The sequence below is a fragment of the Ovis canadensis genome, chromosome 2 (assembly GCF_042477335.2).
Source record: "Ovis canadensis isolate MfBH-ARS-UI-01 breed Bighorn chromosome 2, ARS-UI_OviCan_v2, whole genome shotgun sequence".
Taxonomy (NCBI): Eukaryota; Metazoa; Chordata; class Mammalia; order Artiodactyla; family Bovidae; genus Ovis; species Ovis canadensis.
In genome coordinates, this window is record NC_091246.1 from 128,213,667 (window position 1) to 128,238,609 (window position 24,943).

General features: G+C 37.7%; 1 protein-coding gene across 1 annotated transcript; it reads right to left on the reverse strand.

The window, feature by feature from the left end:
• Window positions 1-94: 94 nt before the first annotated feature.
• Window positions 95-20,328, reverse strand: ZC3H15 (zinc finger CCCH-type containing 15). The gene is made up of 10 exons (XM_069577037.1): window positions 20,050-20,328; window positions 11,720-11,821; window positions 7,183-7,294; window positions 6,383-6,535; window positions 5,858-5,949; window positions 4,598-4,780; window positions 3,961-4,107; window positions 3,545-3,646; window positions 2,629-2,752; window positions 95-912 (listed from the first exon to the last, which is right to left on the reverse strand). The coding sequence occupies exons 1-10, from the start codon at window positions 20,122-20,124 to the stop codon at window positions 722-724; spliced, it is 1,281 nt and encodes a 426-aa protein (XP_069433138.1). The 5' UTR covers window positions 20,125-20,328; the 3' UTR covers window positions 95-721.
• Window positions 20,329-24,943: the final 4,615 nt, after the last annotated feature.

Here is a 24,943-nt window from a genome sequence, read left to right on the forward strand (position 1 = left end):
CTTTTGTGATAGTTAATTCTAATAGATATTTAGTAAAAATTCTCAAGCTAGAAATAGTCAGAAGACTTTCACAGAAAAACATTAAAAAAAAAGGTCTGTATTTGGAATTTATTGTATCACTGTTTTTATTTACAACTTTATTGGCAAAAAAGAAAAGGGAGTAGTTTCAAACAGTTTAACACAGGGCATTGCAGTTGATCTGTCAGATTAATGAAGCTTCATTTTAAATGTCCATCTAATTGTCCAAAGATATACAATACTGAATCTGCATATGCAGTTTCCTTGATGAAGTACAGGCTCATATCTTAGGCAGTCTTTTAAACATATAAATACAAAGGAAATAGAATCACTCATTAAAAACTGCATTAAATGAAGGGTAATTTAAATTTATGTTGTTCTTGTAACAACACATGCCCAATGAAAATCAAAAGCTGGAAAAGTAGTTTACACTTCCTATTTGAGTGGACAATTACAATCAATCATTTCCTGCAATGACCATTTATCTTTAATTTATCATGAACTACTCTGAACTTACTATGAGATGTAGCCAAAGTCAGAAAACAAGACGTAGGGAGAATATTCCTTTTTTGGAGGAACTAAGCTCTCCAGAATCAGCATGGGAAACAAACATCCTGTTGAAGAGTTTTAGGTGGAAAAAATTAATACAGTCAATTTCAACTCTTGCTGAGTTGGCTCAATTTTTCCATTGACTTGTTTGGTGTCATTCTGCTAAATCAAGTGTGTTTAATTCTTCTTCTAGTTCATCCAAATCTTCCCCAGTAAACAGATTTTCATCAACAGGAACAGCATCGATGGCTCCATTTTCCTGTCCTTCCCCTTCATTGTCCTCTTCTAAATCACTTCTCTCACCATTTTCAGCCCTACCTCCGGAAGCTTCACTTAATTTGTTTTCTAAAAATAAAAATTAAAATCAATAAGGCCTAGAAAAAGAAAACACTAGTCCATCAGGAATAGTTACAGACTGATATACTTCTTTTCCTTTTTCCATGAAAGCTTTCCTTAAGATTACTCTAATAAGAACTGATTTTTATTTTTCTGAGCTTATCTGTATCATTTTTCTAAACCTACTATAAAATATGTCTTTCACTGAAGACAGCTGATTGTTCAATGGTTCATATACCTGAGGGCAAGAGTTATCTTATACAACTCTGCATGACCCAACAATTAGGTTTTCGAAGTCAACTTCCATGTATTTTGATAAATGATCATGTGATCTAGAAAATGTTCATGATCCAAGCAGCTACTGAGTTTTTGGTTTTACAAATAGTAAAGTCACACGAGTTGTAGTGGTATAAATACAGGAACATTTGTCATCAAATTGTGGGAAAAAAAACCCTGGGGCTGTGCAGCTACTTCTTATGACTGACAAAACAAAAATGCTTCCCTTTCTTGTTCAAGGACACCAATAATGAACAGAAGAGAATTTTCAATAGCTTAAAGTTATTTCATACATCTCTGATGACAAATTCTTAGGAATTAAAACCTCTGAGGTACTTGCAATTGTGCCTATCACCACCAAAGCCCTACTTCTAAAAGGAGCAAATTAGTTTGCAATTGGCATTAAGATAACAGTCTGACAGCATTCTCAAATCTCAGGAGGGCAGGCCAGTTTTTCCAGTTATTACTTATTCCTTCAGTGTAAAAATAAGGTTTAGCTTTTTTTTCCCCCTCTCAACTTTTGTCTACCCTTTTCTTTCACAGCAACTGTGCCAAACTTTTAATTCTCACTCAAGACACAATTAGATATAAATTGTATTAGCAATCTTTTATTTCCAAATATACGTAAGTCAGCCTCCCTTCCACTCTTGTTCTTAATTGAAGTTAACTACTTATAGTTCCAGATTTTGATTCTATATCTATTGTTTCATCTTCAATTTTTCTGTCTTTTTCAGATCCTTTTTCTCTGGCCAACAGATAATATTTAGATTTCCTATATTCTAAAAGACCCTTCCCTCATGACCATGTCTCCCTCTAAAAGTTCTTAAAAGTGAGTGATTTATATTCACTTTTTCTCCTCATTCCTCACACCACTGTAGTCCCAATGAAAACTGTGTACTCTATTCTTACAATTCTTTCCCTAGTCATAATTATTTCTAATTCTCATCCGACTTAATCTTCCTGAAATTCTGTTCTTCTCAGTAACTTTCCCAAGCTTTTTCCTTTCTACTACTCTAAAACATTAATGTTTTCAGCAGTCTGGTCTAGAACATTCTCATCCTATGTATTGTGTCTGGGTGAAGTCATTCACTGTTAGCTATGAATGCAGATGACTTTCAAACCTTTTCCTCCTGGGAATGTCTATACAGTATCCTAGACAACGCCACTTTTGATAACCCAAATATCTCATATTCGTGTGCTCCCAAACTGAACTCATTAGCTAAATGTCCAAACTCATTTTCATTCCCTTCAAGTTTCAGTTAACGGCTTCAATATCCAACCAGCCACCCATTTCCACAGCCTCCACTATTTACTAGCTTTATATTCAGCCAAATCATATATTTATGTTACTGGTCTGGTACCTGAGCCATCTAAGTTTGCCAAGACTGGTCTAACCTCCTTTAGACAGTTTCTTAGTTTGTAGAATTACACGAAAATTAGCATACTTACCATCCTTTTCTGAAGTATATGTGCTGAATCTTTCAAGACTGGCTACAGTAATACCTGTCTCATCTACATCTCTTGGGATGTACAGGCTTAAATCTATGTCATTTACACTCACTGAATCATCAACCTTTAAAAACACATAGAAAAGGAGTGTTACTAATAAAAATAGTTTTCATAAATTACTTGCCCTTTACCTCTGACATTTATCTTAATGACAGAAAATTAAATAGTGCCTAATGAAAACAAATGACTACTGCCAAAATTTACTTCTTTTATACACTTTTTGAGAAAGGGATAGAAATATCATACTTGATGCTTCTTCCTGACATCATAGTTTTACATACACAATATATTTTAATCTTTTAACTCAAAGGCAGAAGTCAGAATTTTATGATAATCATATGAAAAATCAAAAGCTATTTGCTATTTTATTAAACAATATAGTTAATAGTTAAAATATTAATATTAATAATATTAAGTTTATCTATCACCAATAATTCTGCTGCTGTCTTCTGCTCCCTTCTCTGTACTTTTTAGTGTCTCTGTCTCATGATTTTTTTTACTATAAAGTATTAAACAAAAACCTTTTTTTGAGAGGGAGAGTAAAACATTTCACAGCTAATACACTCAAGCATTTAACACTATATTGGGCACTGTCCCAAGCTGTATAAAGTATAAACAAATATGAACTCACTAACTCACTTAATTCTCAGAAGCACTTTGTGACCGAAGGGATTATCATTATGGCAGTATTATGGATGAGAATGGAGGCCTAGGGTGTAGCTAATTTCCCAGGGCAGAGTAGGGATTCGAACCAAGGCCTCCAAGTTAGTACTCTTAACTATACTGCTCTGTTGTCACTCTCTATTGCTTCTCTCAATCAACATGAGAAGATGAAGTGCCAAAGCATCGTTCTTACCTCATCACCACCTGTTCCCTGGGTGTAACGGGTATCATCTGCTTCCTCATCATCATCATCAACCAGTTCAGGACGAAATTCAAACACCTCACGACCACTGATCTATTCAATTACACACATATATCAACTCAGGACAAACTTCAAACACTTCTTAGTCACTGGTTTTATTTTTAAAAAGCCTTTATTTTTTTGGTGGTCCCACAAAGCACGTGGGATTTTAGTTCCTCCATCAGGGATTGAACCCATGCCCCCGGCAGTAGAAGTGTGGAGTCTTCACTGCTGGACTGCCAGGGAAATCTCTGCTGGTCATTGACTTTAGACATACACATAATTAAATAGAGATAAAATCTTCCATAATACAGAAATTATAAAATGAAAGAGAGAATAGAAAACCTATTTAGGATTTTGGGACATACCACTAATGCTTTCCCAGCTTTGAAGTCTGCTTTCCTTCTTTCTATATCTTGCTCAAGTTTATCAATCTTTTCTTGTCTTTTTCTTTTCTTCCATGCAAGAAAAGATTCTAGAGTGATTTTGGTAACATTTGGACCTAGGGCAGAACGCTGCAAAGATAAAAAAGTTAATTTTCTCCCCCTAAAGTTATCGAGTCCTTGAGTCCAAGAGTGGTGAAACATACTTGAAAAGCTGTAGTGGAGTTGTCTCCTTTCACATGTTAAAATAACCAATAAATAACTAGGTAAAATGGTGAAAAAATAAAGACATCAAGGAAAACATCTAAAACTTCAATCTGAACACTAAGCATTTTCATGAATTGATGTACCAGTATATGACTCTTATGAAAACAATTTATTTGATAAGCCAGTGGCTAGCACTTAAAAAAACTGTTGCACAATCCTAAAATATCATGATTATGGCTAGGTTTACATTTTTGACATGTGAGAATAATCAAATAAAAAGTAAGGAAGCTTTGAGAAAAATTTGTATTATTTTTTCCCTTTCATAACAACATGCTATTGTTGCCCCCAAGTGGTAAATATTAGAATTTCACAGTATTGCTATAGAGTTTTATGGTAGGAAAAAGATACCAGTTACCTCTCTTTCAATTAGATCTTCTAATGAAATTTCATCTTCTTTCTCTTCTTTCTTTTTATCTTTTTTCAAGACAAATCCAGGAGGAAGTGCATGACGATACATGCAAATATCACCCCCTCCAGGACATACCCAAAACCAGCCGTATTTGTTGTTTTCAATAGCTTCAAGGAAATGCTTGCACACCTAGAGAGACAGTATTATTAATACACAAGTAGTGGCTCAGGGTGGTCCGTTTCCAAGGTAAATGCTTAGGTATATATGGAACAGGCACATTCAATTCACATCTTTTTTAAGCTAACCACTCAGGTACAGAATACCTTGTATACAGAAATGTAAATATACATTAATCTTAAAATACTTAATACAATGGTAACTTTCCTTTAGAGAGGATTTGTATAAAATACTTATTTTTGACAATGCTCTAAACTGAATTATACAAAAGGATTTACTGCCATTTAGTCTTTGTAAATGGGATCCAAAGACTGGTTTTTAAATATGAGAAATTAAAAATGGTTACAAGAAAATAAAACCAGTAACTTTGTTTTGGTTTGATCTTTTCTAAAAACTAACCACATGCAGTAAAGATACATATTTCAATTATCTGAAATTACAGTCACAAATAAGAAGGAAAAATTAACTAATAAGCAATATTCTTTTCCTAAAAGGCTACAAGAGATAAGTAAAAACAATATTCTGAATTTTTCTAACACAGCAAGGTTTTTCACTTGTAAATATACTACAGAATGAGTACGTGGACATGAATGCAGCATCTGAGAAATAAGGCTCTGATTTGTAAAAGTATATTTCCTGGAATAATACTAAAACCATTATGTACCAAAAACTCATTCTGCAATTCATATGTAATAATATTTTTACCTTTATAAGTAAATGTCTCTCTACCATTAAAACAGAGTAAGTTATGAATTAGGGTAGTTTAACAGTTCTCCCTCGATTTGTTTTGTATGAAAAGTTAAGAATTCTTATATGAAAACGTGTACTCATCCATGTTTAAGCAAGTAAAACCATTTCAGAAAATAGCATTTGAAGAACTTTAGTCACATGATTTTCAAGTAACTTTTGACCAAGAATTATGTATAACTGACACTTGTATATTCCAAACACAAAGCCTGATCACCTTATCTTTATGAAAAGATTCAGTTACTTAAATAATAACCTAGTAGAAAATAGCAGAAATATCTTGCCACATAACTCTCCCTAATGATAAATACCAAAGCAACTCAATTCAAGAAAAGGACATACTATTTGAGTTTTTGGTTTTTTCTTTTCCGCCTCACCGTGCTTCTTGTTCACAACTTCTTCCAGCTTTTTCTCATCCCAATTATCCATAGTATCTAAATAGAGAGAGATGTGGAGACTAAATACTGTTAATTTTGTTTACTGTCCCCAAAATACATTGCATATATCCTTACACAAGAAAGCCGTATTATAAAACTAATGACCTAACACATTTCCTTTAAAATACCAAAGGTAAGAATAAACACTGTTGTGAGATTTTCACCGAATCTAAGTAATTCAGGCAAATGAGAAGGTAGTACTAGAACAAAGTGTGAAAGACAAACACAAAACAAGCCGCTGGTTTTTAAGTGTCTTCATTTACTTAATCAAAGGCCATAATATGATAAATTCAGATTTTACAAAAGCAACAAACTATTCTTCAGGACAAATAGTCCTACTAAGACTGAAATGGTCTTCAAGCTACTAAATATGTTAGTAACAACAAATCAAAATAAATTTACTTTAAGAATATATCTTAAAAAAAAATACCTTTTTCAAGTTCTTCATCTCTTGCATCAATGTAAACGCTTCGCTTTTCACATTTTCTCTCTAGAGTCAAGTCATGAGAGAACTTACACTTATCTCCTTTAGTACACTGTCCTTGCTTGAAAAATGCACACACTACGGATTTGGGATCTGCACCTAAGTCAAACAGCACATGGTATTTACATTAAAAACTGCCAGATAACAAAGTACAGCTTCTTTCTAAGATATAATTACTTTTGGTTAATTTGTTATTTTCTGTTCACTGGTGTGAAAGGAACTACCACACACATAGGTGAATATTAAGACATTTCTTTGAGGTTCTTTCTATAGCATATTATATCTGTATTTGATTCCTTTATTCTTCCCAAAAAAGAGAGCAAGGGGGTAGGAAACTAAGTAAGCACATATGTTATTCTATAGTTACTTGTCTAGTTGGGAGTCAATGAGGTAAGAGGCAAAAGAGAAATATAAATATAAATGTACTTGCAGTGCCAAGAGTTTGGGATTTGCAGTTTTTATAACCACAGGTTTGTTTTGTATACTACCAAAGATCAGAGATTATAAATCAACTAGTAGAATGCCAAAATCCTTAAAAGTTTGCCCTTATGCGGGGTGGGGGGCTAACGGCTGGATTTAACAGTTGTATGACACAGCCATACACATATGTAAAAGGAATAATAAGAATCAGCATAGATAATTTTGACAGAGTATTACTTTCACAGCATATACAACTGCCGAAAACATCTAAGAGTTTTCAAATATGAATTACATTGGTAAAAACACTTTTGAAATGTAAAGTTTACCTTTACTTATTTTTTGAGCAGCAACTACAGGTTTGAACAACTCATTTAGCTCTTGCAATTCTTTCTTCTTGTCATCTTTCTTCAACTTCTTTTCAGCTTCACTTTGTGCTACCTATAATATTACCAGGTATGATATATAAATTTGATGTAATATAATAAAACTGTTTTCACTACACAGTAATATCTGTATCACTGACATAACAAAGACAATCACATTTTACATGTATATAGTTCTTACTTCTTAATATCAATGTTATAATGGCCTTCCAGCATACATTAAATGGTGTGTCAAACTAGTAAATGAAATTGCTAAATCCTGTAGAGCAATTGACTCTTATAAAAAAACCTATACATGGTACCATGCCGAGTTAAGAGCGTATTTAAAAGCTTACAGCAATAGCATTTATTAAGCATATGCTACATGCCAGCATTTTTAGCAAATGGTTCTCACCTGGGAATTTCTTCTTGTGACAACAACCTACTCCCCAGAAATAAGTAGGTGCATTTTGAAGATCAGAGATATAAACATCCTAAAATGCACAGTCCCACACAAATAAAGAATTGCACCAACCCAAATACCTGTAAGTACCCTTGGGAAAAACACTGGGCTAGGTCAACGTGGGAGACCAAACAAAACAAAACAAACATGACATAAAACGTAGCTCCAGGCACACAATTTACATACCTAATATGACTAGAGGTTTCATCCAAACATTTATATGTCAGGTCCTATGTTAGATGACAGGGAATACAAAGATGAAAAGACAAAGATGCTTATTTAAAGAAGCTCAGAATCTAGTGGGAAGACAGACATGTCAGCAACTATAATATAATACATGGTGCTCTGGAAACAAAGAGTGCTTATACGTCTAAGAAAATTAGACTGAGCTAATACCTTATGGATAAATTCTTTCAATAAGCAAGAAATGCAGAAACAGAAGCTCCAACCAAGGCAAAGATGAATCAGGTATGATAGACATCAATGAAAAATGTTGACTGTATCAACAGGTGGACGGGGTGAGATTCAAGAGTTTAAAGTAAGCCAGTGACACAATCAGACTGCATTTCATATAGATCATAATAACAACTTTTTGAAGAGTGGACTGAAAGGAGTCCATGAATGAAGGCAAGGAAAATTAGGAGGCTAATGCAATTGCTGTAGCCAAGAAAGCAGAGGCGCTTAAAACAGGCACTAGTATCAAGGATGGAGAAAAGGTGGAAGAAAGCTGTTAAGGAGGTAAAACTGTTAGGACTAAGTGACTGACTGGACATGAAGTATCAGGAAAAGGGAGGAGTCTAGGATTATCATTTGTATGGTTAGTGATGCTTAACAAGACTGGGAATACAGGAGGAACAGGTTTCATGGCAGGAGGTGGAGATGAGCTCAGTTTTAGACATACTTGGTATGAGATGCTGACAGGGCAGAGAGGTGGAATTATTTAGGATGGCACTGGACATAGATCTTGATTCCTGGACAGAAGTGTGCTTTGAGATAAAGATTTTAGAAATAGCTGCTTACGGATAATAAACTTTGGGTGTGTATGAGACTATGCCCGGGCACCATAAAAAAGTATAAGAGCAGAGAACAGTACCCTGAATAATATCAATATTAAACAAGCCAAAAGAACCTAAAAAGTCTGTTAAACGAATAAAGAAACATCAAAGAAATAAGTAGAAATTCAGGACAAAAAAGTATTAAAGGGAAAGGAAATTTTAGGAAAGAACTGGCCGAGTATTATAATAGGGTTAAAGACATTCTAAATCCTGGCTTTGATGATGTGGTCAGATGTGTTAAAACAGAACAATGAGAAAAAGTTTTCTAAAAATAAAAATTTAAGTCACTTTATTTTTAATAAAAGTATTCTTTGTATCAGACGTTTGTGGGGACCAGAACCATTTTTGCAAGTATTTATGTTAGAAATCAAACTATTGTTAAATAAAGTATGGTTTGTGTACCCCTACTTGACAAACACACCTTGTGACATGGAAGAGAAGGTTCAAATTTAAAACACTCAGGTTTCATGGAGTTCCACATGGAGCACGGCAGTAAAGCAAGAATCAATCCCTGGCTGCTCCTCTTTCTACCCTGAGTTTCATCCCACCACATGTGTGCGGGGAGACAGAAGAAGCAGAGGAGGACGTGGTTTAGATCCAGACTCTGCCCATACTCCCAGCACATACCCTCTCTGTGACTACGTCAGCCACACAGGCAGTAAAGTATATCCTAAGATGGACTTGGGGTAAGGGACTTTGAGGCCCTGAGCTGGTGTGGGGAGAAACATGTCTAGAAGAGACATAAAGTAGGGTCCTCCTCTGCAGCACAGGGCTTGGTAGGGGTGGAGGTGGGGGGAAGGATCTTTGCCTGGCTCTAACAGTAAGACTGCTGCTCATTTCCAGTGTTAAGTGTGGTGGTTAAGATACGTCAGGTTCACAGATAAAAGGCCAGTTACCCAAGAGATTATCAAAAATGTATTACTGAAAGTACTCTCAAGTCCACAAGACATTTTATGGCTTTCTTAGGTTGATGACACTTTAAATTACCAGTCAATATACTTCCCACTGGAAGAAAAAAACAGGAAGAGGAAACATGTTTGAAATGAATCCTTACATTATGCCAGAAGATTTACATTATCTTCTCATTTAACTATCACAGAAACCCTACAAGGGTAATTGACCTTTCACTGTACTACAAATTGAAGACCAGTGTCATTAAATACCTGGAAAAGGAAATGGCAACCCACTCCAGTATTCTTGCCTGGAGAATCCCATGGACAGAGGAGCCTGGTGGGCTACAGTCCATGGGGTCGCAAAGAGTCAGACAAATTTAAGATCATTAAAAAAAAATAAGATAGAGGGATGCATACTCCAAAGCCTGAGCATACATTTTTATGAGACCAGGCTACTAAGTCAGCAATGTAGAAGATCAAGCTTTTGGCTCTTGAGTCAAACCGTGTATAAGAGAAAGAGAAGTGCTGGAAGTACTAATCTGAAGACAGAATCAGTGAGAGAAGTTAACCATCTTATGAATACATATTCTGGTATTTTCAGATGGAAAAAAAAAGTGTTTCCAAATTAAGGAAAAGGAGATATGGTGGTGAAAAAAATACTTTTAAAAATAAATGTCTGTCTATAAAATCCTAAACTCAAAGCGAAAGATCTACATTAAAAAAAAAAGAAATGAGAATACAGAGATTTGAAGAAAATGTGTCTAAAGTTTTCTGAATGAGTTGCCAATTGATAAAAATAATTCCAAAATTCATCTAGAAAAATAAATGCCTAAGAACAGCCAAGAAAAACAGAAAAGGAGTAACATCTTAAAGGAAAGGACTTGCCTTATCAGCTAACAGAATATGTGACTAGGCTACTATAATAAAAATCGATGTGGTACTCGTTTAGGGAAAGAAAAGAGAATCTAGAAATAGATCTGAATATATATGAGACTTTAATATATGTCAATAGGGATGTTTCAGTTCAGTGAGATAAATGATGCTAGCTATTTATTTGAAAGGAAATATCATGCAAAATGAATTTATATGATAAATTATAGACTGTAAATAGTCAGAAAAAAAATCTGGGATAAACACACAATCTAGTGGCAGGGGAGACCTCTTCAACCATCTAAGAGAAAAGCTAGACACATCTGACAGCACAAAAACTAGAAACTGTTGCACAGCAAAATGTAACAGGAACATCACAAATTATCTATAATGTGGACTGTTGCACAGCAAAATGTAACAGGAACATCACAAACTATCTATAATGTGGACTGTTGTACAGCCAAATGTAACAGGAACATCACAAACTATCTATAATGTGGACTGTTGTACAGCAAAATGTAACAGAAACATCACAAATTATCTATATCTCTCTAACAAGTTGCCAATGAAAAGACAAAAAACCAAAAAAGCAAAGGATTTGAATAGAAAAGTCAAAGAAGTACAGACTCCAACAGTCAAGCTTAAGAAAATTTTCAAACTCACTAGGAATAAGGAAAAGAAAAATGAAGTATCACTTAATCAGATTGGAAAACATTAAAAAGAGCTTTAGTACATATAACTCATGTACTACAAATGAAAATGTGAAGTATTACGATCTCTATGAAGAATGATCAGCCAAACTTCTTAAAATTAGAAGCTCATTTCCCTTTATTTAGAAATGCGTCACCAGATAATTTATGCTACATAAATAAAAAGCACAAATGCACGTAAAAACACCAGTACAACAGAATTTCTTGTAGAACTGTTCTTAAAGTCAGAAAGCTGGAAACAAAGTGATTACTTATAAAGAGTAAAAAGATGGATATAGTACATCCACATCATAGAACAGTATGCAGCCATTAGAATAAATTAGAACTATATAAAAATGGTTTCAAAGAATATCTAGAAGATATTGATTGCTGAGTAACCAAGACAAGATGCAGGTAAGTTTACAGAGTAGGATTCTGTTTTGAAACACAATTATGGCACCAAACATTTTTATCTGCAACAATGTTGTATTACATCCATATGAAGAAAATGCAGAAATTTAAGTTACTTACCTGACGTGGATTCTGTTGACCAAATTTAACTTGATGAGTGACAGCCTTGATAAACTTCTGTTGCTTTGCTCCTTTCTTATTCTTCAGACCAAAAGTTTTGTCCTAAATGAGAAACAGTATTGAAATATGTTAGCAATTTATATTAACGATACATTAGGATTCAATACATACGTAAAACTATCATCATTAAACTTGTTAGTCTATGATGCTTTTTCTGAATTGTTTTAGAATATCAGTATTACAGGATATGCAGAGTTGTTACAGCAGGATAATTAGTTCAACTGGTGGCTCAGAGGTTAAAGTGTCTGTCTCCAATGCAGGAAACCCGGGTTCAATCCCTGGGTCAGGAAGATCCCCTGGAGAAGGAAACGGCAACTCACTCCAGTATTCTTGCCTGGAGAATCCCATGGACAGAGGAGCTTGGTAGGCTACAGTTCATGGGGTCACAAAGAGTCAGACATGACTGAGTGACTTCACTTTCAAATAAGTAGGGGAATGCTTACTCAACAGGGTTTCTGATTCTTAAGCGTAGGATATCTGAAAACCTTTACCCAGAGGGTAGGCAGGCATCCTAAATCTTCTAAATCTTACTTTACCTCAGAAAGCATTTTTCTCAGCAAAAAATGAGGGATTATGAACTTACTACTAACACATTTTGGGGAATACTGCATAAGCAGATACATTAAGTTCTGAATTGGTTTCTTGGGTAATAGAACTATCCTCTCTAAACAATTAAAGAACTCAAATTTAAAATGCATGCATTACTAGCTGTTGCTAAAAATGGAAATATTAAAATTGAAGTATTCCTAACTAAAAAGCAACACTTTAAATTTGGAATATTATCAAATAGTACTTTGGGAAAGCTATTATTACAATAGCAGCTATCACTTGCGGAATGAGCATTATGTGCACTAAATGATAGTCTTGCACTACTTACGCTATGGTAGGATGAAGAGTGTCCCCCTAGATTCATGTCTAACCAGACCTCAGAATGTGACTTTATTTGGAAAAAGGTCTTTGTAGCTATAATAAATTAAGACACACTGGATTACATATCCAATGACTAGTATCTTTTTAAGAGAAGAAAAAGGTAAACAGGTTTAGAGAAGGCAATGTGCAGAAAGAGGCAGAGAGATTACAGTAATACAGCTTCCGGGCCAAGGAATGCCAAAGAGCTGGAAGCCACCAGAAACTAGGAAAAGGCAAGGGGAGATTCTTCCCTGGAGTCTTCAGAGGGAGCACTGTCCTGCCTGTACCAGATTTCAGATTTCTAGCCTCTGTATCTGTGAGAGAATAAATTTCTGTGAAACCACCAAACACTGGTATCTGAACGTCTTTTTTCCTGTCTTTTCTCTTTCTCTTGAGAAGAATCTTTCAGCCAGGACAGCAACAAGCCTGGCTAGAGGACTGGAAAAGAGAGCAGGTAGGAGAAGGTGTCTCTTAGTTTACTACATAGACACCTTAGTGGCTTTTTCCAGGCTCACATTTTAACCATGCCTCCCACATTATTTGTGCCTAGTTACAGAAACAGAGAGGCCTCCTGATTTATAACCTCCACCCTCTTTCTTGCAGGGGTAATAAATAAAAACTATCAGCTATTTCTGTACTTTAATCCCTCAATTTTCAATCACTTGCCTTCTGCATTACCTAGTACGTGCCATGGTTGAGTTTCTGCAAAATTTTGCAGAGCAAATCCACTTACTTCTCAATGGCACACTCCTAGGTGGGCACTCAGGCCCAACTGCTCTGTTCTACAAGATCAGTTAACCAATTTATCATCCATCCACTATCAGTTTTCGTATGCTGAGGTTCAAAATTATAGATGTCTCCTAATTTCAAGTCAGAGTTTGGATTTCTTTTATACTCTTGTTTATAAGTGAGTTTCCAAAAGGAAGAAAGAGGCAAAAAGGTCTTAAATTCACCTGACATCTTTGGAGAGGCATTCAATCTGAAATAAATTAAGTGGCTATTTTAAAGCCTTTATCCTAGATATTATTTCTAAGGGAAGCGACAGGGTAGTGAGAAGAAAGTTATTACAGGTAAAGAATACTTACATACATATGCGAACAAACTGGAAGTGGAAAAAATTAATAAAACATATCTTTCAATGCTCTCAAGATCACAGAGTTCAAAAGGATTTTAGTTCTAAAAGATTATTTCTCATTGGGAAACAGCTCTTTGTTCATCTCATCTATATCCATCCATATAGCAAAACTTCAGTTTCCCTACTTAAATGCCTATGCTTTAATACTGCATTATGTTACAAAATTCAACATGAATTTCCTACAGCCTATGCATATAAAAAAAGCTAGTAGGTGGCATATACAAACTGATATTCTCTGTATTTTTTTAAAAATATGGTTGGCTTCCTTTGTTTTTATAGAGTTTAACACACAATCCAGTTAGAAGAAAAAAATGGTTAACAGTAAAGTGACGGAGATGACGACTGCATACAGCAACCAGGTGTGAAATGCCATAAAGTACTTTCCTGTTACAAAAAAATGAGGTCTCATGAAGGGAGGGAAAACCTCAGATTAAAGTATTACTAGCAGGAAAGTACAACACCATCTACACATGCCTCGCCAGAGAAGAGCCTGTCTGGGGTTCAGTTCATGCTTTCTGTATTTTCTTGTATTTCTTGTAGAGGGGTATAGGCTCCAGATCCCAGAAGAAAAACAGTTTTCCAGGTTTAATTACACTGCATTAGCACATAATTAACCAGTCGAAAGAGATAATGAATGAGTTGTATTTTGAAAGTCTCTAATTAGAACTTGGAAATTATTGTTTTTTCCAGAGATAAAGGACACTTATTTACATCTAGCATTCACTAAATATAAACTTCCAAATATATAACTTGATTGAATCCTCTTAAAGATCATATTATCTCATTCTGTAAATGTGAACATTGAAACTTAATTCTTTTGAAGTAACACTGCTAATAAGGGGCAGGCTGTACAGTGTAATGATTATAAGAGTATAAGCTCTGGAGTTAGAGTGCCTAAGCTCCAGTACCAAACAGAACTGGACAAATTACCTTCTTTGCCAGTTGTCTTATTTGTAGAGTGGGTCACAACTTACTAGCATCTCAGGACTGCAGTGCAAGTCAAAACTTATTACAAGGAGGTGGAGCACAGTGGTTAACAGGAAGGACTCGGGAACCAAAATTCTAACTGTGCCACTTGCTGCCTTAATAATAACCTTCGGCAAGTTATTTAACCTGTTTCTCTTTCTTCGAATGCAAAAAGGTTAATCTTACTTACTTCAGTGCGGAAATTAAAGGAGCTGTGTAAAATTTCTCACTTGTAGATGCCTTGCTCCTCTTCCTTTCTTTCCACCAAACACTGAGATCTGTGTCTGGTTCAGGTGTTACTTGAGTCTAAGCAAAGTTCTTGTTCTTTCCATGAAAAACTACTTCCCAGAGAAACCAGTTAAGTTACAGGGTCGGTTGGTACACAAAGTTTTCTGAATACTACACTGTGGACCTGATACACCAACAGTACCTCTTGAAAACAGGACACTTTGCAATCTGAATACTTAAAAGCCTCCCTCTCCCTTCTTGAATACAGGAGAGACCCTTATCTCAAGATTAACCTGGATTTAAGGGTTGAGGGCTAGTAGATGGGAAGACTAGAGGTTACACTCAACTCTAGGGAAATAGCGGTTCTCATTAGATTAATAAGGTTCCAAAGGTAAGGTGATAAGGAAGGAACAGTGTGTGTTTCAGGCATGGGAAATAAAATACAAAGGCGTTTAGAGATCAGGCAGTAATTCTAAAAGGATGGCTCCCAGAGGCTTCAAAAGCCTTAACATTTAGTGAACTCCAAACCTGACTTAAAACTGACACTTTCTCCCTCTTCTTCTTACCCTTAAGTAATCCTACTTCTTTTAGAGACCAGCCTCTACATCTTAAATTCAGATATTTGAAAAAAGGAAGAGGATGTGAGGGCAGGTCAATACTAAAGAGTGCTCAAAGATAACTGGAGTCCTCCTTTTGTTCACCAGTGTGAACAAAGGCCAGCACTGTTCTACCTCAGTTTCATCCCCACATGCACTCTTAGTATATTTTTTTTGTCCATCTATGCAATGGATATTTTGTTTCTGGTTAATCCAGCTTCAAGTAATAAACAGTTGTCATTAGCTGAAGTTTTTCACTGGCAACAAGAAACACTTCTTTCTCCATCCTTTACACACCTGGATCCTGTCCCTCTAAGTCTCAATTACTACTTCTTTGCTGCTACAAGGCCTTAGCTGGACATCCTTTATTTGCCTGCCCTAACCCAGATTATCTCCCCCTTTCCATTAACAAACCTTCCATTTCCCAAAGCTGATTTATTAAATTTTAGCCAAAGGAAGCAAATAGTATATACCATTTTAAACAACTGTATGAATGCTTAACAGAACCATAACCCTTTCTGATATACTCATTGCATAAAGAAAGCGAAAGTCACTCAGTCCTATCTGACTCTTTGTGATCCCAGGGACTGTTAGCCAACCAGGGTCCTCTGTCCATGGAATTCTTCAGGCCAGAATACTGGAGTGGGTAGCCACTCCCTTCTTCAGGGGATCTTCCCAACCCAGGGATCAAACCCAGGTCTCCTGCACTGCAAGCCAATTCTTTACTGTCTGAGCCACCAGGGAAGCAAATACTTATAAATGCAAATGAATTCATGAAATTTTGGGGAGTTTAAACAGGGAAAGAAAAAAAATGCAGGCACTATAAATTATTTTAAGTGACAGAAAGTAAGCACTGTATAAACAGTGCAGGTCAGTCTGATTAATTTCCCTAACTAGTTCTTAATAGTAATAAATTAACAACAGCTGTTATTAATTGAACATATGTCAGGTACTTTACATGTCATCTCATTTAACCCACGGTTCTGGAATGATAGGAATTAGCTCTACTTTGCTAATGAGAAATTGTGGTTTAGATAGGTCAGGTAACTTGTCTAAACTAGTTTGAAATTTTAATGCAAAATATGGGACTCAAACCCAGATCTATTTGGCCTCGAGATGGTGCTTCTTTCATTAAATTATGCTGCCTCTCATGCCTCTTTTTACTTCTTAAAGTTCTCAAAACCTATGTATGCTGCTGTTCTACAGTGCGTGTCTAAGACAGCAGCAGTGGAAGCAACAGAGGTTTAGAAGAGGGGACAGGTGGGTAGCGCAACCATTTATTTTAAAATCTCTTCAAAAGCGCTGCTTAAAAGTATATGTTCTACTTAACTATCAATTTTGGTGAATTTAGAAATTTCTGGTCATATGCCTATAAACTTTCCAAAATTAACCAGACTCTGAAATGTTATTAACCTTTCACATGTCAAATATAGACAATACCTTTTCCACAAAAATTATGGTAATAAAAATCAATTGTCAGTATGAACCAGATTTCAACTGCCACATGTTCACTGTAAGTTTGTTGCAAAGTATACTTTACTGTCACTAAAAACATTATATGACTCAGCAATTCCTCTCCTGGGTATACACCTAGAAAAAAACCAAACCAAATCACTAATTTGAAAAGATACATGCAAACCAGTGTTCATAGCAGCATTGTTTACAACTGTCAAAATGTGGAAGCAACCTACATGTCCATCGCAGACGAATAGATAAGGAAGATGTGGTATATATACTGTGGAACACACCTCAGCCATAAAAAAGAATAAACTGCTGCCATTTGTAGCAACATGGGTGGACCTGAAGAATATTATACTAAGTGAAATAAGACAGAGAAAGACAAATCACTTATATGTGGACTCTAAAAGTACAAAACAAAAAAAGATTATAAAAAAAGCAGACTAGCAGCTACGGGGGGACAATATAGGGGTGGAGGAGTGTGACGTACAAAATATTGTGTGAGATAAGCTCAAGTACAACATGGGGAATATAGTCAATATTTTGTAATAACTGTCAATGGAAAGTAACCTTTAGAAGTTGTATATAAAAATTAAATTTAAAATGTGTAGAATTAAAAAAAAATATATATATAACTTCCTCTTAACTTCTAAAGGCTTTGGTAATAAAAAGCCTTTCTATTAACAGTATTCAAATTATGCAAATTGTATAAAAAAATGAAAAAGTGCTTTTCTGGATGAAATGGAATATACTGTTCCCTAACCAGGCTGAATAACATAGTATTCTCTACAAATCTAGTTTCGCAAAAAAAATGATAAAACTTAAACCTACAATTTACAATACTGTGGTTCCTCTCTGGCGGTAGTAAAAATATAAGCAGCACCCTACCACTTAAAAAAAATTTACTATTAAAAAAAAAAATCACTCATCATATATTAAATGTGGGCAGAAAGGCTTAATTCCACTATTCTAATATTTTTGGCTAAAGAATACAGCTGTCTATTTTCCATTTTTCTTTGGTGAAGTCTTCATTAATGAAACTAAAGTCCTCTTCTCTTTACCTTAAAAATAACCTTGTTACAAGATGAATAAATCCATAGCTATTATTTTTGGTTACCGGAATACTATAATTTTCAAATACAATTGCTTAAAACAAAATTAAATATTTATTTAAAAATAAAGACTGTACACAGATAAAACTCAATAATGCATAAAGTATATTTAAACTGTCATGTAATATTTAATTCCATGTCTATATGTGAGTTTTACTTTGCATTATGGTTGAATGTCTTAATTCAACCTCAGCAAAGGAAGCCAACAAGTGAAATGCCATCCCTAAAATGCCCTTGGTTTACATAGCACCAAATGCCATCAGGTAACCATCCCCAGAGATTTACCAAGTGTCCAGAGTCCAGATTGTTCAAAAAGGTACAGCAGACACAGATGTGAAGGTGACAATGATTGTTTTCAAATCGCTAGCTATGCTACTTCAAGACAGTTCTTAAATAGCACAAATTGGTGGTAAGAATATATGTTCTGCTTCAGAGCTGGAACTGGCCAAAGCTACTAGAATTCTAAAAAAGCATGTTAGTTAAATCCAACCAACACACTAAAAATTTTGTGAAATTTTGACAAACACAAGTTCTGATTAGGTTTATACAATGAAACCCTGAGGACTTTCACTGCTATTATTTTTCAAGGCTATAAACACTGAATATTAAAATAATCATTTACAAATAAATATCTCATTTCAAAACACCCAACATGTTTTTCGTGTTCCTAATGAAAAGTTAGTTATTCCAGAAACGGCTCTCCATTAATTATTCAGATATATCTCATGTAGGAAAATGGTCATGGCTTTTCCAACTATTTCTAACGCACACGAGGAACTGTTTATTATGAGAGTGATTACTAGCAGGAATTCGGGGAAGGAATACCTTGTTTAGTAGCTGAGTCACGTCGGACTCTTGCGACCCCGTGGACTGTAGCCCTCCAGCCCTTTGCCCATGGGATTTCCCAGGCAAGAATACTGGAGTGGGTTGCCATTTCCTTCTCCAGGGAATCCTCCCGAGGCAGGGACTGAATCCGCGTCTTCTGCATTGGCAGGCGGGTTCTTTACCACTGAGTCACCAGAGAAGTCCATATGATACGTTTATGTTATCTCAAACACGGTTCACTCTCTTAAGGAAATTCACTGATACAGTCGTTGGACTACAAATATAAAACATTTAAGAACGTCAGTAGCGTCGCTCTGCTATTAAAAGGCAATAGAATCAGTGAACTAAATGAATTTACATAAATATATAACAAATTCAAATACAACACAACACAACTAGTGACAAGAAACCTCATCTCCCTTAAAATGTCTTTCGATTTAATTTAATCCAGAACCTATGTGACAAGCGTCATGTACAAGACGGTGTGATACGATATGAAAGAAATCTCCTCTCTTCACGTGACCTGAAACAGTTTAGAGGTGGATCGAAAAATGTCACGAAGAAGTAATCTGTTGGCTTGAAAGAAGTAACCACTACTCCTAGGTGATGGGTAAAGAAACACGAAACACAAAGGCTCGTAATAAGTCGACCTTCCAGAAAGAGTGTGGTCCCAGACAGTTGAGCGTATTTTTCTTTTTTAACACAAGCCTAGAAACGTCTTCACTTTCGGTGACTAGAGGACACAACCCTGTGAGGGCACTGGGGTGGGGGTGGGGGTCGTTTCGCACGGGAGTCCGTGAAGGCGGCTGTGTGGGGCGGAGAAGCAAAGGCTGAGAGCGGGGGCGCCCGCGGCGTCACTATAGCGATGAGAGGCAGCGAGCGTCAGCAGGAGGCTGGAGAAGGGGCTGTGGGCACACAGAGCCAAAGCAAGGGGCACGTGGGCCCGGAAGATGCGAACAGGAGTAGTCTGGGAGCGGGGAACCGGGAGACTGCTTTCCTGAGAACTCGCGGCGTGAGTGGGGGAGGGGACTAGGTACTCACTTCGATAATCTTCTCCTTCTTTTTCTGCTCCGCCTTTTTGCTGCCCCCGGCCTGAGCCTGTTTCTTGGGGGGCATTGCGGAGACAGGTCGCGCCGGCCAGACTTAAGTGCAGCTGGACTCCCTCAGGGACTCTGGCCCCACGGTAGGAAGAGGAGGAAGACGCGCGCCGCCGTTGCCGCCGCACCGCACGTAAAGCTACTCGCTCACGCGCCGCCGGAATGCGGCCTTTGCGACAGGTTGGTGCTGCGGAGCATTGTGGGTAGTGAGGAGCGGAACCCGGAAGCGAATCTGCGCCTGCGTTTAGGCAGCGGCGGGCCAGGAGGGGGCGGAGACGAGACGTGGGAAAATGCGCGTTATACGTGATGTCGCTCAGCCGCCTGGCCTTTGCTAGATTGCCGCAGGCTTGGTCATAGTTGGGGGGGACAGATTGGGACCCACTGCGTTTGTGTTGTCCCTACACAGTCTGTTTCGCTGACCATGTGCGACTTTTGCCCATCTTCGTCTCGGGTGGAGGCTCTTGCCGGCTGGATTAGCAGTCATCTGTATTATCTCCATTCTGGATGACGGCCGAGCATCAAAAGCAACTCAAGGCTGGTTGGAGGGCCAGGGTACGGAGTTAACCTTCTTCTCGTTCCCAGGTGGAGCAGGGCCAGCTTACTGGCGAGTGCGGCGTGCGCTCAGATTATTGTGGAGGTTTATGAAGAAATGGAGGAAGTTTCCTTTTATTTGAGGAGTGCCTAACCGTGAACTCCTTTGGTGTATTAGGTTTATCAAGTTAATTTCAGGCTTTAGGAGAGTGCCTAGATGATTCCTAAAATCTTTGTAATGAGAGGTTACCAAACCTAGTTTGAGGGTGGAGGGCACATGTCAACAACTTTCTTTAAATGCTTCAGTTCAGTTCAGTCGCTCAGCCATGTCTGACTCTTTGGGACCCCATGGACTGCAGCATGCCAGGCCTCCCTGTCCATCACCAACTCCCATAGTTTACTCAAACTCATGTCCATTGAGTCAGTGATACCATCCAACCATCTCATCCTCTGTTGTCGCCTTCAATCTTTCTCAGCATCAGGGTCTTTTCAGATGGGTCAGTTCTTCGTGTCAGGTGGCGAAAGTGTTGGAGTTTCAGCTTCAACATCAGCCCTTCCAATGAATATTCGGACTAATTTCCTTTAGGATGGACTGGTTGGATCTCCTTGCAGTCCAAGGGACTCTCAAGAGTCTTCTCCAATACCGCAGTTCAGAATCATCAATGCCTGGGTACTCAGCTTTCTTTATAGTCCAACTCTCACATCCATATATGACTACTGGAAAAAACCATATCTTTGACTAGATGGACCTTTGTTGGTAAAGTAATGTCTCTGCTTTTTAATATGCTGTCTAGATTTGTCATAGCTTTTCTTCCAAGGAGCAAGTGTCTTTTAATTTCATGGCTGCAGTCACCATCTGTAGTGATTTTGGAGCCCCCCAAAATAAAGTCTGCCACTGTTTCCCCATCTATTTGCCACAGAGTGATGGGACCAGATACCATTTAAATGCTTGGTAATCCAGAAACAGTGACAGAGTTGATGGACATGAATTTGAGTAAGCTCTAGGAGTTGGTGAAAGACAGGGAAGCCTGGTGTGCTCAGTCCATGGGGGTCGCAAAGAGTTGGATACGACTGAGTGACTGAACTGAACTGAATCCAGAAACTAGTTGGCAGAGCATACACACTATTTCATTTGGTTATCACAGTGACTTTGAGATAGAAGTTGCTACTGTTAGCATTTTAAAGTGAAGCACAGAAAAGAAGAAACATATTTGGGATTCTAATAAAGGTGGAGCTAGAAATTCCAACTTTAGCAGTTAAACTTCAAATGGGGGCAGGAGGAGGCAGGCCACAAACTTTTAAAGAATGCCATAGCTGGAGGACTTGTGCCAGAAACTGATTAGAACCCAATAGGTCCAAGATGGTGGCTAACTCAATGGTAACAAATCAGCTTGCTAAATCAATCAAAGACCAAAAGTGGGTATTGGCCCAATTCTGGGAAATCCCTGCTCCTTCCCACAAATGGGCTTCCTTGGTGGCTCAAATGGTAAAGATTAGTCTGCCAGCAATGCAGAAGACCTGGGTTCAATCCCTGGGTCTGGAAGATCCCCTGGAGAAGGAAATGGCAACCCACTCCAGTATTGCCTGGGAAAATCCATAGACTGAGGAGCCTAGCAGGTTACAGTCCATGGGGCTGCAAAGAGTCCCACGGGGCTGAGCCGTAAATGCTTTTCCCCCAGATAGTGGAATAATCCTCCCGCTCATTTCCCTGTGAAATTACCCAGCCCATAACTAACTAACCATGCTGTGTTTTGGAGCCACTCTTTCTGATGTGGCCCACTGGTGCACACCTGTCGAATGTACTTCTCTCTAGGTAAATCCGCTTTTTACCTACCTCTTTGTCTCTCACTGAACTCTTTCTGAAATAAGACTGAGCTTCATTATGTTCTGAAACCAGATGAGTGATTTAAACTAAAAGACCATGGGTTCAAGTCCCAATCTCAGTCACACAGCTTCCACTTCAAAGTCTAAATACATATCACTGATAATACAAAGTGAAGTGAAGTGAATTGAAGTTGCTCAGTCATGTCCGACTCTGCGACCCCATGGACTGTAGCCTACCAGGCTCCTCTGTCCATGGGATTTCCCCAGGCAAGAATACTGGAATGGGTTGCCATTTCCTTCTCCAGGGGATCTTCTTGACCTGGTGATGCTGAGCAGGGCCCTATGGGACTCCTGGGCATAGAGGCCTTTTTGTCTGTCAATCCTTGTAGGCATGACTCCAGCCTCTATGACCGTCTTCAAGTTCCAAAGGGTGGAAGAAGTGAAAGTCACTCAATCACGTCTGACTCTTTGTGACCCTGTGGACTGTAGTCTGCCAGGCTCCTGTGTCCATGTGATTGCCCAGGCAAGAATGCTGGAGTGAGTTGCCATACTCTTCTGCAAGGAATCTTCCAGACCCAGGGATGAAATCTAGGTCTTCTGCATTGCAGGCAGATTCTTTACCATCTGAGCCACCAGAGAAGCCTAAAGTTAAGTTGCTTGTTCAGTCGTGTCTGGCTCTTTTGCGACTCTGTAGACTAGCCCACTAGGCTCCTCCGTCCATGGGATTCTCCAGGCAAGAATACTGGAGTGGGTTGCCATTTCCTTCTCCGGGGGATCTTCCCGACCCAGGGATCAAACCTAGGTCTCCCTCATTGCAGGCAGACGCTTTGACCTCTGAGCCACCAGGGAAGCCCTAGAGAAGCCTGAAGGGTAGAAAAATTGCTAATCAAAGGAGAAGCAGCAACAGAACTACCTGAGGTAAGATAAAAGGGACCAGAGACTCATCAAGATTAAGGAGACAGGACCACCTAAGATGCTGCACACACCCTAATCTCAGCAACTCCACTCTTTTGAAACTGCAGAAGGAGGACTGAAGAGAGTTATTGCCTTGATCCTTAGACATGCCCTTGCCTGATGATATAACCTCTTCCTGCTCACCAGGGAGGGAAAGAGAAAAGAATAAAGACTCAAGATCCCAAACAAACAAAACCAAAGGTCCTTGGTGCTGTGTGTGTGTGTGTGTGTGTGTGTGTGTGTGTGAGAGAGAGAGAGAGAGAGAGAGAGAGAGAGAGAGAGATTACCCATTATGTTAAAATTCCCACTTTAGAAACTAAAGGGGCAAGTTTCTCCTTTTCTCTTATCCCACAGAACCAGATTCTACCAATTACATAATTTAGGATTTGACCAACAGATTCTTCCTGCCACCTCCCCACCATGCCTAACCTTTTAATCTCAAAGAAATGAGACAAGACTCAGAAATAGTTCTGGAGTCCTTCAGAGCATTAGAATACATTTTCTTGCAAATCCAGTGGCGATAGGCTGGTGGCAGCACCTGCTCTATACTTTAATTACATCCTTTGCTATGATCTCTTGCTCTTTTAGTTTTCCTTACCTGAATTCTCTAGGTTTCCCAAAATTCTGGATATCCTAAGATTGCCAGATTCCTTAGATTCTGTGGGCAACATTTCCAATAATTTTTTTTAAACTTAAATTTGGCTTGATTTTAGTTGTTTGCACCTAAAGACTCTTTCATAGGATGAATTATACCTGCCTTTCCAAATTTATATGTTGAAACACTGATCTTTAGAACCTCAGAATGTGACTGTATGTGCAGGTAAGGCCTTTAAATAGGTGATTAAGTTAAAATGAGGCTCTCAGTTTGAGCTCTAATATAATCTCATGGGTGTCCTTTTGAGAAAAGGAAATTTGGACATTAGGTATGCATGTGCAAAAAGGAAATACCACATGAAGACACAGCAAGAAACTAGCCATCTGCAAGCCAAGATGGGAGGCCTCAGAAAAAACCAAACCTGATAATACTTTGATCTTGGACTTCTAGCCTTCAAAACTATATGAATATAGATTTCTGTTGTTTAAGCCACCAAGACTGTGATAGTGTGTTATCACAGCATGCCAATACAGACCCTAACTGATAAAGGACCAAAGTATGCTGTGGGTGTTGCTATTATGGTGAGTAGAGGCCAGACTACTAGTTTATCTAAATTCTTTTCATTAAGACAGGATTATTTTGACTGCTCCTGTAAGTTGCTGATCTACTTTGTGGCTTGAGGCAGTATATATTAGAAAGTATTTTGATTGAAATATTGGATGCTTCAGAATGCTTCTGACATGTTGGCAGTTTCCTTTAAAACATTTTTTCCTTCTCCAAAATAATAAACTATTACAAAAGATTTGCCATTATTTCAGTAATGCATGTAAAATCTCTTGTAACTTGTCAGTGTAAGTTTCAATTCATAAACCTTCACTTCAGCTACACTGACATAAAATTTTCTTAAATGAGTGACTTACATGGGTGACTTATC